Source organism: Pristis pectinata, chromosome 9 (genome assembly GCF_009764475.1).
Source record: "Pristis pectinata isolate sPriPec2 chromosome 9, sPriPec2.1.pri, whole genome shotgun sequence".
NCBI classification, from domain to species: domain Eukaryota; kingdom Metazoa; phylum Chordata; class Chondrichthyes; order Rhinopristiformes; family Pristidae; genus Pristis; species Pristis pectinata.
This window is the reverse complement of record NC_067413.1, coordinates 60,869,945-60,883,740: the sequence shown is the minus strand read 5'-3', so window position 1 is coordinate 60,883,740 and position 13,796 is coordinate 60,869,945. Positions and strand designations below refer to the sequence as shown.

General features: G+C 37.3%; 1 protein-coding gene across 5 annotated transcripts in view; it reads left to right on the top strand.

Annotated features, from left to right (window-relative positions):
• The window catches only part of LOC127574321 (transcription factor E2F5-like), a 32,320-nt gene that overhangs the window by 13,306 nt on the left and 5,218 nt on the right, over positions 1-13,796 (top strand). For 2 of the 5 annotated variants that reach the window (XM_052023237.1, XM_052023238.1), the window contains exons 5-8: positions 1,432-1,693; positions 1,891-2,100; positions 3,436-3,480; positions 5,999-6,327. In XM_052023237.1, the coding sequence (XP_051879197.1) occupies positions 1,432-1,693; positions 1,891-2,100; positions 3,436-3,480; positions 5,999-6,177 (696 nt within the window). In that variant the 3' untranslated portion in view covers positions 6,178-6,327. Of the gene's footprint in view, positions 1-1,431; positions 1,694-1,890; positions 2,101-3,435; positions 3,481-5,998; positions 6,328-6,368; positions 7,428-9,849; positions 9,926-13,796 lie in introns of those variants that run through there. The other 3 variants (XM_052023236.1, XM_052023235.1, XM_052023239.1) reach the window with 3 other exon arrangements.

The following is a 13,796-nucleotide window of genomic DNA, read 5'->3' as shown; positions in this document are numbered from 1 at the left end:
ACTGTGGTCAAATATTCCTCTTTCAATTGTAGATACTTGAGTTAATATTTTAAGGTGGAGCGGCAGCAATGTGCCCTCCAGTTTTAACATTTTTATGTTATGAGGAGTATTTTGTAACACACTTTGTAATAGGCAATGTAAAGTTAAATTTCCTGTTCACGTCTAATTCTAATTAATCCCTTCATAACTACCAGGCCACTTTAATAAACCACGATGCATTTGTATAACTCTAACTGTAATATGTTCTGCTTTCTTGTGCAACACTGTTACAGGTTTAGTTTGTATTGCTTGGCTCTGGGTCAGAAAATTGTAAATTCAGATGTTAAAAGACACCATAGGCCAACAGTCCAATGTGTTATTGAGGGATTGCTATAATCTTAGGGGTACTATTCTTCCAATGGGCCGTTGATCTGATGTTTTTGTAACTGATCAGGTGAATGTTAGGGTCCCACAAGACTATTTGAAGGAGTCCTCTTAGTTAGGGCTCATTAAAGTGAACATCTGGCGATTTGTCATATTGCTGTTTACAGATGTTTATACTACAGTGGTTGTTGCTTTAGCTTGCATTATTTACTTGGCCTTGCATCATTCCTTTTGCTATGACAGTTTAGCATGCTAAGACATAAATGTTGATCTGCATTGTGTGATCGTGGAAACAGGTTTCCTGTAAAAGAAAGAACTGCAGTTTGTCTGAATTCATGAATAATTAGGTGTAGAAGAACATTAGGAACAAAATGAGTATTAGATTTTAAGTCTTATTTAGAGGTTGCATCAGCATTACTCCAGTACTGTTTGTAGTTAGACACTGGAAATGACGTAAAATTAGGTGCTGATAAATATATTTTTAAGTGTAGATTGTGTGTTAAAGCACTTCAAATGGTAGAGGGCAAAGCATGAAACCTTGTGAGAAGATAGCTGCATTATTAGCATTGAGAATGCCGGAGAATATATTTTGTGTTTGTACGTTGCGTTATAATTTGAGGTCTAGCTTTAAAAAAACACTGTCATCATCCAAGAGAACAGATTCCAGAATTAGTGTGGTTTGAGATTTTTTAAAAAAATAGATATAGCAGAGCCCTTTATCATTTGTTTGAGAAACGCCTCAAAGTATCTTTGAATCCTTAAACCGACAATCAGTTTATAGAACAGCAGGTCAAATATTTTTGAATATTGTTCTGATTCTGCAGATTGGGGTAATGCATGGCTCACCATCACTGGATGTGTGATAAACACATAATCTAAGACTGTTAGAGTGATGGGCATATTCAAAAACCATGGAGTAAAAATTAATGATATAAGCACCAAACTTGCTTCATCGGTATGGTCAAATGCATGAAAGAGTAACAAGCATCTCTCTTTTATGTTCGCTGTATAAAATTGAACAATATATTTATTAACAATTAAAAATTTATGTTCTCTTCCTAACAAAAGGGACCAAATGGACAAAAAAAATACCAGATTAATTTGAAGAGTCAATCGGGACCCATTCATGTTCTTCTCATTAATAAAGAATCTAAGTGCTCGAAGCCTGTTGTATTTCCAGTTCCTCCACCAGATGACCTAATGCAACCACAACAAGGTCTTGGAATGCCATCAACCCCTCAAAAATTCCCTTTGACTCCACACTCAAACCGAGTTGCCTCATTAAAGGAATCGTACGTTGCTCAGGTTCCATTATCCAGGCCGTCTTCTGGTAAGTGGTTGGATATTAGTGGCATATATTAGCGTATGTTATGTACAAAGATAAAAGCCTTCAGTACAATTTTCTTTTGGATATATGTCAATGTGTATTTCAATATAACATTGAATTAGTTGCCTGTTTGTGGTAAAGAAAAGTTGATGTCTGTTTCCTATTTGTTGATTTAAATGTTATAACTATTTTAAATTCAGATTGTGGTATCCAGTTACCTAGTATTGCACCAGAAGCCCCATACTCCAATGTGGCAGATGCACCAGAAGTTTATAGAGGGATGACAACCGAATCACTACAGAACATGCGTGAGCAAAATGGATTGCAGTCACTGCTTCCAGTAGATGTTAGTAGCATTCTCAAACATCCATCAACATCATATGAGCAGATAAAGACAGAAGAGTCAAGTGGTAAGAAAAAAACATAAGGTATTTTGGCATCTGGGATATGTGAAGCATAGATAGTACCTATAACTTGATCCTGTTTGATTCTGTTCCCATTTTTATTTATCACTGTCAAGAACATCTCAACATCATCTTTGTCCCACTTTAAAGACCAAGCAAAAATTGTAACTAATTCATTTTCTTGGACTGCAAAAATTAACCTAAACAGAATTGGAATAAACCTACTTTCCTCCACAATGAAAGGATTAGCACACTGTTGTCTGTATTGTTTATTGCCTTTAGAGATAGTGCTGGTTGTGGAGGTGTGGGCTGGCATACTAGCTTTTGTTGTTCACTGGCTCTGACTAGAAATAACTGCAGTATACTGATGAATTGACAGCACCTGTGAAATACCCAGTATGAGTTGCTATCTTCAAGATAGTTCAGCAAATATATTGGAAAAAGAGTATTGACTAACATTATTAAATTGGCTTTTTATGACACTGCTGCTCCTGGGCTACTCAGGTTTGAGGTCGATGGGGTGGATGCTATTGTCAAAGTTAACTTTAGTTTCCATGGTACAAGCCGTACAAAGGGCAAACTACAGCTACAATGTAGAGGGTGAAAACATTGAATCCAAAGGCCTATGCATCAAACAGTGACAGTACTAATAGTGTATTGCTGGAGTGTTAGTGTAAGTGCAGCAGTTCATACAAATGTCCTTCACACTCACGGTCAAGGTCTTATTTAATGTTGGAAGAGGTAAGGGATTAATGAGCACTTAATGGTGGAAATATTTTTATTATTACAAAACAGCCTGCAAACTTGCTGGGTTGTTTTAATTTTGGGGCAATCATTTTAAGATTTTCTTTCTCTTAATTTGTTACCTGTAGCTCAGGGTGAATGTCCGCTGCTTTGCAGATACGTGTAGAATATAGCAGTTAAATTCAGAGCAACATCTGTTACTTTTAAGTATTGAGATGTATGCAATTTATTGCATGCAAGTGTTGATAATGAATCCTTATTTTATTTTCTGTTTTATTCTATTTCCTGCCTTTTAGTTTTTCAATTTGCCAAGTGCCAGATTGCTAAATCCTACAACCAATAGAGTAGGAATGTAAAAGATTACTTTGGCCCATCTTGCTAGCTTCATTAAATTCAGCCTACTATGGCCTTGATAGGCAATCATTCCTGCCTTGGCAGAACGTGCCCTGACCCTGATTACTAAGTGTTGAGTGAAAGAATCCTTTGGTAAATACATACAATGTGTTGAGAATTCTTTGACATTGGAAACTTCTGGTTACTTTGGGTGTTTTACTTTATTTCTCATAATACCTGTAAAGCTATTTTTTTTTGTTTTAGCTACTCTTGATGGGGATATAATGGACGAATTTATATCATCAGATGGTAAGTTTACTCTATCGATTATTGCTGTGAAACTTAACTTTGTTGTGTTAAAGGCCGGTATAAAGTTCAGAAAAAATATTCTCCATATTCCATCTTTTTTTATCACTTTGCAAGGTAAAGCACCAAAAAGAACTGCAATTTTTAATTGTAACAGTTAAATGAAATCCACTCTGTTGTTTGTAAGGTGTCATTTCTTAGTCAATGTACCTAGCAAGGAGAAGTAGGAATGAGACCCATTGAACAAAAGCCTGAGAACACAAAATCATGAGACAGCTCCAAGTTGTCATATTGGAGGAAACAATGAGATTTAATCAGATGTATATAATGATTCAGTTTCCTTTAGAATCCAAACTTGCAGTAAGAAACTAATTTGTTCAACCTCTACGTACCAAAATAGTGCAGACCATGAAGTAGAAACAATTCCAGGATATAGGGAAAGAACAGGGGAATGTGACCAACTAGATTGGTCATCAAAAGAGCTGGAGCTGGCTGACTGGAATGAATGTCTTTTTCTGCTGGACTATATTATGACAGTGAGCTAAGAATAAGTCTGCAGGCCAGCTTGAAAGAGAATGGGGTCAAATTGATGCCTTCACTTGACACATTGCAGTTTATTATAAGTTGTTATTGCAGACATCCGTCCCTACTCTAGTCCACACCATGTAAACACCCTCTCCGTGTACTAGGGGTAATTCCATGATCCACCATCTTTTTAGGGAATAGGTCTCAAAACACATCTCAGAAACTTGTGAAAGTATAGCCCTTCATTTTCAAGCAATTGGCATTCACACTATGATTCTAAGTGGTAACCAGTTCTGTATCGTAAACACTTTTGGGAAATAATTTCTCCTGAATTCCTATTAGATTTATCAGCAAGTGTCTTGTACATATAGCCCTGGTCCTCGTTTCCCTTGCAGACAGAAACATCTTTCTTGTGTCTCCCCAAATTCTTTCATGATAGTAAAGAACACCAATCAGCCCTTTTTCCTCAGAGAAAAGCCCCAGCCTATTCAGTCTTTCCTATAGGAATATATCATCTCAATCCTTGTAAATCTACTTTGCATCTCCTTCAGTGTTGTTATTTTTTGTTATTTAATATGCAGACCAAAACAAATGGTATCATTTATTGCAAGGGGAATTGAACACAATAGTACAGAGGTTATGCTTCAGTTATACAGGAGCACATCTGGAGTACTGTGTACAGCTGTGGTCTCCTTTGAGGGAAGATGTAAAGCTGTTGCTGCAGTTCAGGGTAGGTTTACTGGACTGACTTGTCTTGTGAAAAAGGCTGGACCAGTTATGCTGTTATCCATTAGAGTTTAGAAGAGTGAGAGGGGATGACCAAAATATATAAAATCCTGAGAGGTCTAAATGGAATGGATGTGGAGATGATGGTTTTTGTTGTGGGAGAATCTAGAACTAGGGGTCACTGTTTAAAAATAAAAGGTCATCCATTTAAGACACAGTTAAAATGGAGTTTTTTTTCCTCTGAGGCTTTTTCTCAAAGGGCAGTGTGAGCAGAATCTTTGGAAGATTTATTAAAAGGAGAGGTAGATAGATTCTTAATTAGCAAAAAGGATGAGAGGTAACTGGGACTATGAGTTACAGTCAGATCACCTATGATCTTATTGAATAGTGGAGCAGGCTCATAGGCAAAGTGGTCTACTCTTGCTCCTAATTCTTATGTTTGTATGGATGGACAAGTGTCACCTTCACCCTTGGGGAATCTACACTGACACACCTTTTCAGTGGCCATCACTGCTAAGAGGGATGGATCCTGGGGGACAACGACTAACCTCCTACTTCAGTGGCTGCACACAATAGTGCATTCTCCAACCACAGCAGCTGAACAGAGATACCATGGGAGTCACAGCATAACCTGTGGTCCAATCAAGGTTCAATATTTTTGCTTTTTAGTATTATTAACAACCAACTTTGCTGTCAAAGGGAAAATAGTAACATCTAGACAAGGTATCTTTATCAGTCACATGTACATCGAAACACACAGTGAAATGCATCTTTTTGTGTAGAGTGTTCTGGGGGCAGCCCACAAGTGTCGCCATGCTTCCAGCGCCAACATGGCATGCCTACAACTTCCTAATCCGTACATCTTTGGAATGTGGGAGGAAACCGGAGCACCTGGAAGAAACCCACGCAGACACGGGGAGAACGTACAAACTCATTACAGACAGTGGCGGGAATTGAACCCGGGTCACTGGCGCTGTAATAGCGTTACGCTAACCACTACACTACCATGCCTGCCAATGAAGCCAGCTTGGTGTAATAGATGTTGGGAATGAGAATTTAAAAAGGAGCTGGTTGCAGTCATAGTAGAGTAAGGATATTAGTGGGTTGAGCTTAAGCTGGTGCTCACACAGACTAAGAAAAACAAAGGTGACGCTTTGTTCCTGCCCAGTTGATGTAGCTTTGCCAGAAGGGCTACAGAACCCAATACTTCTGTGGCTTTCAGTGGACAAGGAGAATTATTGTTTAAATTCACCGTGTTATCCCTTCCAAGTTTCATCCCCAGTCAGTGCTACATCTGCTGATTTTGACCAGAGCTGGAGTGGTAGAAATGCTACAGTTAACTTCATTAAATTGGGAAGAAGAAATAGGAGACTGAATGTGCTGGTTGAGGACAAGCCCAAGCACTTCGGAAATGCTCCTATGATTGTGCAATCTGTCACTGTTCATTAAGGCTCGGAAATGAATATTAGCCATGTGGCAAGCAACTTTTAGGATTCTACAACAGAGAAAATGCACCGCAGATTGAAATGAATAAGGAGGAAACTTCTGAATAAGGAGTTGTATACAACAGGTGACTAACTTTTTGAATTGACTTTTAAACAGTGGTTTTCCCCCAATAATGTGCTCTGTTTCTCTGACAGTGTTTCCTCTTCTTCGACTTTCTCCTCCACCAGTTGATGAATACAGTTTCAACCTGGATGAAAATGAAGGTGTCTGTGATCTTTTTGATGTACAGATCTTGAATTGTAGATTTTAACCAATGCAACACACATTCTGAGATGTCAAATCTACCTCTGGACCACCAGTCAGCCTTCAGAAACTACATTATTCCAATTTGTGAAGTTCTGTACTGCATTTTCAAGACTAAAGTTTAAGGTTCCTGAACTTGTGTCCTTTTATATGTTTAAGTCTTACATGGACATTTTTATACAATGGTTCAGTTTGTTTTATAACACTGCCACATGGCACACAATAGAATTGAATGTGATACTGCCAAGGAATAATCTCCTTAATGTTATTACAGAAGTATTTGCTTCACAAATGACTTTTCTACTACCTTTATAAATAGGGTGGCAGAAAAAAAAAATTTTATACACTGCACACTTTTTAAGTGCCTTTTGATTCTTGCACTTTAGGAGAGATTTTTGTCTTGTAATATAATGGACAGGGAAACCTGCCTCATCTTAGAACTGATTTAAGTAGTCTCCTAATGTGTTTTTCTTTAAGAGCATTAGACCAATTTCACTGTACTTCTATTAATCCAGCACATTTTCAGATCCGAAGAGAAGTATGTTTTAAAGGAGGATATTTAAAAGCTGAATGTGCCCAAAAGACCTAACATTAACCATCTGGAATGTTTTTCATTCCTACAGCATATACTAAAATGTACTGGTGAGTAGGATTCACATCAATATGATTAATCAATGATTGGATTATAACAAATATGGAGTAAATAGATTGTGTTTTGGTAGCTTATTCTTAATTATGCAAATAACTGTAAATTTGCCCTATCTCCTCCAGCTTTCAGTTGGATTTGTGAAATAACTTTGACAACTAGTTAGTCTAAGTGATTGTTTGGGCTTAGCTACATCTCGCAAAATGTTTACATTTGCATTTAATACATGGATAAAGTTATCCATTGGAGTGCCTGTAGTGTAGAATTACAAGCAAGAAAGTTCTTTGTACTATTCAGTTTTTATATTGACCAAAGTTGTGTTCTTTTTTTAAATAAAAGATACAAAAGATAAAACTTTCATTCTCTGCTTTTGGAGTCCTCTTACTTCTTTAGAAAGAATTACAGTGGTACTCAGGGTTATCAGTGTCTGTGGTGTCACATATTGGATGAGAATTCTAGTATTCAAGCTCCATAATATGGTCCTGAAAAGTTGAGATCATTTATCACAGCTGATATGTTTACCATGTTTTAACTTTCATTTTGCTTCTAATGGCACGGTGGCCTAGTGGTTAGTGCAACGCTATTACAGCGCCAGCGATCGGGGTTCGATTCCCGTCGCTGTCTACGTTCTCCCGTGTCTGCTTGGGTTTCCTCTGGGTGCTCCAGTTTCCCCCCACATTGCAAAGACGTACGGGTAGGTTAATTTGGGTTTAAAATGGGCGGCGCGGACTCGTTAGGCCGGAAGGGCCTGTTACCACGCTGTAAATAAAATCTAAAAATTTTTTTTTTAAATTATGCACATAAATTCCTTTTAAGATGATGGGTAGATCATCTGTTCTTATTCTATGTCAAATCTCTGTTAATCTAATCAAAAGGACCTACAAATATAGTCAACAGTGATTCTCTGCCCCTCTTGCAGTTTTCCCTTTTAATGAGGAAAGTATCTAATTTCTGCTATCCTTAACCAGTTTCAATACGGAACACTATGCATTCTGCTATTTGTAAGGCCTTGCTGTTGAGTCATCTGGATGTTACCATTTCCAGTTTATAAATTAAGATTACTCCAGACTTTAGATGTAAGACCAAGCTTCAAAAATATCCCCTTCGTAGGAGAACCAATAATTATGGGTGAGGGCACAGCTCCCATTGGTGGGCGAAGAGTGGCACATGGAGCAGAGTTCATTATGCTGCTGTAGAAATAGGAGTTGCAAGGTTTGTATCTATACAGTACCGTCATTAGCTCTGGTCATCCCAAAATGCTTTGCAGACATTGAAGCACTTTTTTGGTTGTAAGTGCAATGTTATGATGGAGGAAAATGGACACTACTTTGTCCCAGAAGGAGCAATTGGACATTGAACAGATGTTCTTTATTACTTGAGGCACCAAGATTAGTCAAAACCCTTGACCAAAGTCCTAAAATATTTGGACATACAACTGACTTAGAAATAAGGATGACCCAAAGCTGACACTAGGAAGCAAATGTCTATGAAGGCATTTAACCAAGAAATTTAAAATATGGACAATTGGGAACAAGGAACTAGTGTAGCTCAGTGAATTCAGTGACGGTATCACTAAACAATGCCGTTTTTGCAGCAGACCACCTCTGTGGTAGACAACACGTCAATCATCTCTTCTTTGTGTGCCAAAATTAATTTGATGATTTTCTCAGTTGAGCATGGTAATTTCAATGAAATCCTTTTTGTATTCAGGTATTCCTTCAATCTTTTGCCAAATTTATGGGATTGTGAATGCTCGTAAAATGTCCCAGCATTAAGTTCAAGTTTATTGATATGGGCATACATACACAGGGTATAAATGCCATCAAAATTTGCTCCTTGCTACAGTAGCACAGGACAGTACAAATGTTATTACATCATAGAATTATTACATCTGTGGTATTGCCACATATTGCTGAGTATATAGGTATTAATCAGTAAAAATTGTTGTACTTGAACTCATTCTGTAGCATCCCAAGTGTAGTTGGAAAAAACATGAAAATTTATAAAGGTAGAATTATCTGCCTGTTTGATTTGGATTTTAAAATAACTGACAATGAGACTCTGAGTGCCTTGAATAGACTTTGAAATACCACACAAAAGTGTAACTGAAGTGATCTTGAAATTGCATGTCGGAGAACCAAGTCACAATAACAACACATTGATTCTGGAAACCAAATTGTAAATTCAAAAGTTTGTGTACAGCAATATCATCAACTTGCAACTGAATAGTAAAATTAGGGCAGAAATGTGTCCCATTATATTAAGACTTAATATAATTAACCAATAATGTATTTGAACCCAAGTCCAAACTATCAATGGTGATTGAAGCTATGGATGCCACAGGGAAGGGAAGGGGTGAAGAGAAGGTGTATAAGAGGGCTGAGTCAGGAACAAATATTAGAAGTCAATGCAGTACTGTAAGAGATTGTGGAGATAATGTTGGGGAAGATCATAAAGATATCCCAGTAAGTTTTAAAATGTTAGCTGTTTTTCAGGATCAAATGGGTCAGGAGAAGATAAGCAAAAAGGTTTCAAGCTAAGTGAAGTTTTAACATGAGAAATGACACAAGATACCAGAAATACCTAGCAGGTCAGACAGCATCTTTGGAGAGATGAACAGGTGACTTCTGAAATGTTAACAGGAGGTAATTGAAACACTAAATTTATTTCTCTCACCACAGATGCTGTCTGACATGCTGAGTATGTCCAGCATTTTCTTTTTCCAGGTTTCTACTGTCTGCACAATTTTGTTCTGAGGATGGGAAACCAAACGGGAGAGTATTGGAATAATTGAGGCCAGAGGTAAGAAAGCACACTAACATTTTTAGAGGGAGCTTTTACGCTGGAGACGACATAGTCTGCTGAAGTCATCCAGGCTACTGATGATTTTATATATATATATATATATATATATATATATATATATATATATATATATATAATAACGATGATGTGTATCGTAATGTGTAACTGAAATGTCAGGCAGATTAATTTCAAAATTAAAATTGAGTTGTGCTGTGTCAAACCACTGGGTGGCACCACTGACCTTAAATATGAAATTTCTGAAAGGAATATTTACTTCTATTCACTCATAACATGAACATTGCTGGCATCTTGTCAATATTTTTAATGTAACTATTCAAAAAGGAGATACTTAAATGTGCGTTTACTAATTATGATGGTGCAAATATTTAAATGAACTCCTACCTGGCACTGACATTCATCCAGTTTAGCCAAGTAATCTGAACAAGGAAGACTTAATTCATCAGTAATTTAGGACACTGAGAAGTTTTAGGTGAACATTTTAACCTATTAATGTAACGCATTCCATTATATTATTTAAAAACTTATTCTATTAGTCAACTAAATATTTGCCAGTACAAAGAGAAACAGAACTAAAAACTTTTGGCTCAAGTCAAATTTTAATTTCCTTAAACTGTAAGTGCAAATGTGCCACATAAATAAACAAAATAAATGGCTTAACATTTAAAACCACACCCTTAAAACATAATAAATACCAAATGTATAATGATAGCACTATCTTAAGTGAACTTCCAATGGCACCCATTGAACAGATGCAAATATTCCCTTTACATACATTTTTCCCCTTTTTAACCTGGTAATATGCTTCATACTATTGCACATGCTCCTTCATTGATATCAATTCTGAATGAACATGTTTGCCTTTGACCAGTCAACCTTTATATTGTGTGTCCAGTACTGCTTTAATCTTCCCTGCATTCATGTGGCAACTACAGAGTAGGAAATGTTGGTTCTTGTCTTGAGAATATCTTCAAGTCCTAACCAGCTTATTCTCATTATTAAAGCATACAAAAGGCGGGGGTGGCAAGATCAATCTGTTTTTAATTTGCAATAATCTTATAAATATTCAACACTGCCATTTAAGGGCTAGACCTAAAGCACAAGTAATGACATGTTTAAAATACCTCCCAACAGAAAGTGAAAAAGGTGCAGTTTAACCTTAAGACTTCCAAGGCTCTGTCAGTCAACTTCTTGAGAATTCAGCTTGCATGCAATGACAATAAAACAAACTTTAATAATAATCTTCGTCATTGGACTCGAAACAATTATAAGCAAGAACAGCCACTAACCTTTTTCTACTGCTCTCAATGTAAAAAGATGTGATAAAAGGTAAACATGGGTGGGCAGTACAGTGTAAATGTTTCTAAATGGGGAGAAAATTCAGAAATCGTAGGTGCAAAGGGACTTGGGAGTCCTAGTGCATGATTCACTAAAGGTTAACTTGCAGGTTGAGTCAGTAGTAAGGAAGGCAAATGCAATGTTAGCATTCATTTCAAGAGGACTAGAATAGAAAAGCAAGGATGTAATGCTGAGGCTTTATAAGGCGTTGGTCAGACCACAATTGGAGTATTGTTAGCAGTTTTGGACCCATATCTAAGGAAGGATGTGCTGGTGCTGGAGAGGGTCCAAGGAGGTTTACAAAAATGATCTTGGGGATGAAAGGGTTAACATATGAGGAGCGTTTGATGGCTCTGGGCCTGTACTTGCTGGAGTTCAGAAGAAGAGCGGGGATCTCACTGAAACCTACCGAATATTGAAAGGCCTGGATAGAGTGGACGTGGAGAGGATGCTTCCAGTAGCAGGAGAATCTAGGACCAGAGGGCACAGCCTCAGGATAAAAGGAAGTCCCTTTAGAACTGAGATGAAGAAGAATTTTTTTAGCCTGAGGGTGGTGAATCTGTGGAATTCATTGCCACAGATGGCTGTGGAGGCCAAGTCATTGGGTGTATTTAAAACAGAGATTGATAGGTTCTTAGTAAGGGCATGAAAGGTTATGAGGAGAAGGCAGGAGAATGGGGTTGAGAGGGAACAATAAATCAGCCATGATGGAGCAGACTGGATGGGCTGAATGGCCTAATTCTGCTCCTATGTCTTATGGTCTTACGTAAATTGTAATAAACCATTAGAAGTCAAAGCAGCAAAATTGGAGAGATTTATTTCAGGTTAAAGTTGAGGCCAATCCAGCAGTAGCTGGGTCAGTCATGCCTTAAATCATAATGGTTAAAGGTTCCATGGAAAGATACTTGTATGTATATAACTATTAGATATTACATCAAATTGGCTGATTGTGTTGAATGCACAAAATATACTGATGAGTTTTTTTAAATTAATTGTCAATGAAATTTACACCAATATTGCTTTATGCAGAGGTTGGTTTAAGCAATACTAAATAAATGTTAACAATTAGGGTGTGTTGTTTTGAGTCCTACCTTTAATTACTTAATGTTAGAGTTGATAAAAACTGATCTTAACCCAATATTATAAAAGTAACTAACTTTAAAATAGTGGAAGTTTCCCTTAAGAATATTTCTATTCGTGTTGTGATGCAACAATTTAAAGACAATAAATAACATCAGAATATTGAGTATCCAAGTTTAGAAATATAAGCTGCATAGAGAAGATTCATTTCACGAATGAATGGAAATAAACAAGCACAACATTTGATCTTACATTTTAAGGGTGTGGTTTTTAAATATGACCTCTGCCAAACTGTAATGAAATGATAGCATTATCTAATTTGTACTTTTAAAAGTGCACTAAAGATGCAAATAACCCCTTCATAGAAATGTTTTTCTTTCTCAGACAGCTAACGTGCTTAATATTTTTGAGATCTATCAATTCCGAAATAACTGCCCATTTCAGTTATGTGTGTCTTTGTCTGTGGCAAGTCAAACTCAAGGCTGCCTATCAAGTGTGGCTTATTTCCACTCTAGTTCCATGGGTTATGAGACCAATGTACAATCCAGAGAGGTATATAAAACTGATGTAGAGGATAAAGTAGTCAGAACCTATTTCCTATGGTAGAGGTATCAAAAATCAAGAGGGCATAGGCTTTTTTAAAACACAGAGTGTTTGACATCTGGAACACACTGCCAGGGAAGAGGTGGAATCAGATACAATCACTACATTTAAGACATTTAAACAGGCACTTGAAAAGGCAGGGTATAGAAGGCTATTGACCCAATGCTAGCAAATGGGATTAGTGTTGATGGGCAAAAAGATAGGCATGGCCTTCTGTGCCATACAGCTCTAATGACCACTTCCTTCAAATGACATTAAGCAAAAGCATGAAAAATGCACATCAAAATTACATATTGTTGATAGATAGCCAACCCAGATGTCATAAACTAAATCCATCATTACTTGTGAATCAGTGATGCCCCATTTGTTCAATAAGTAGGTAGAACTTCCAAGACCTGTACAAATGCACGGTCAAATATTTACGTTGCAAGGGGAAACCTAGAAGCTTGATAATCAGATCATTGACCAAATTTTGGTTGAACACATGCTACAAGCTATATTTCATGCCACTGGATCTCAGTACCCCGACTGGTTGTGAGCATGTGTAACCAGAAAGGCTTCCTTGACTGGAACCTATTTGGTGGCAGGAGCCCAGGTCAGTCAAGATGTCTTTGTACTTCCTTCTTACCTTGCAGGTCATGAATGCACTGTGAATTACAAAGTGCCATGTACTTGTATGATAGCATTTTCACCTGTACATTGTATTGTTTTACTCTCCCCACATTCTCATCAACTCTCCTCCAGATTGTACAACTCACATCCACACACTAGGGGCAATTACACTGGCCAATTAACCTACCAACCCACAATGTGGGAAGAAACCTGACCA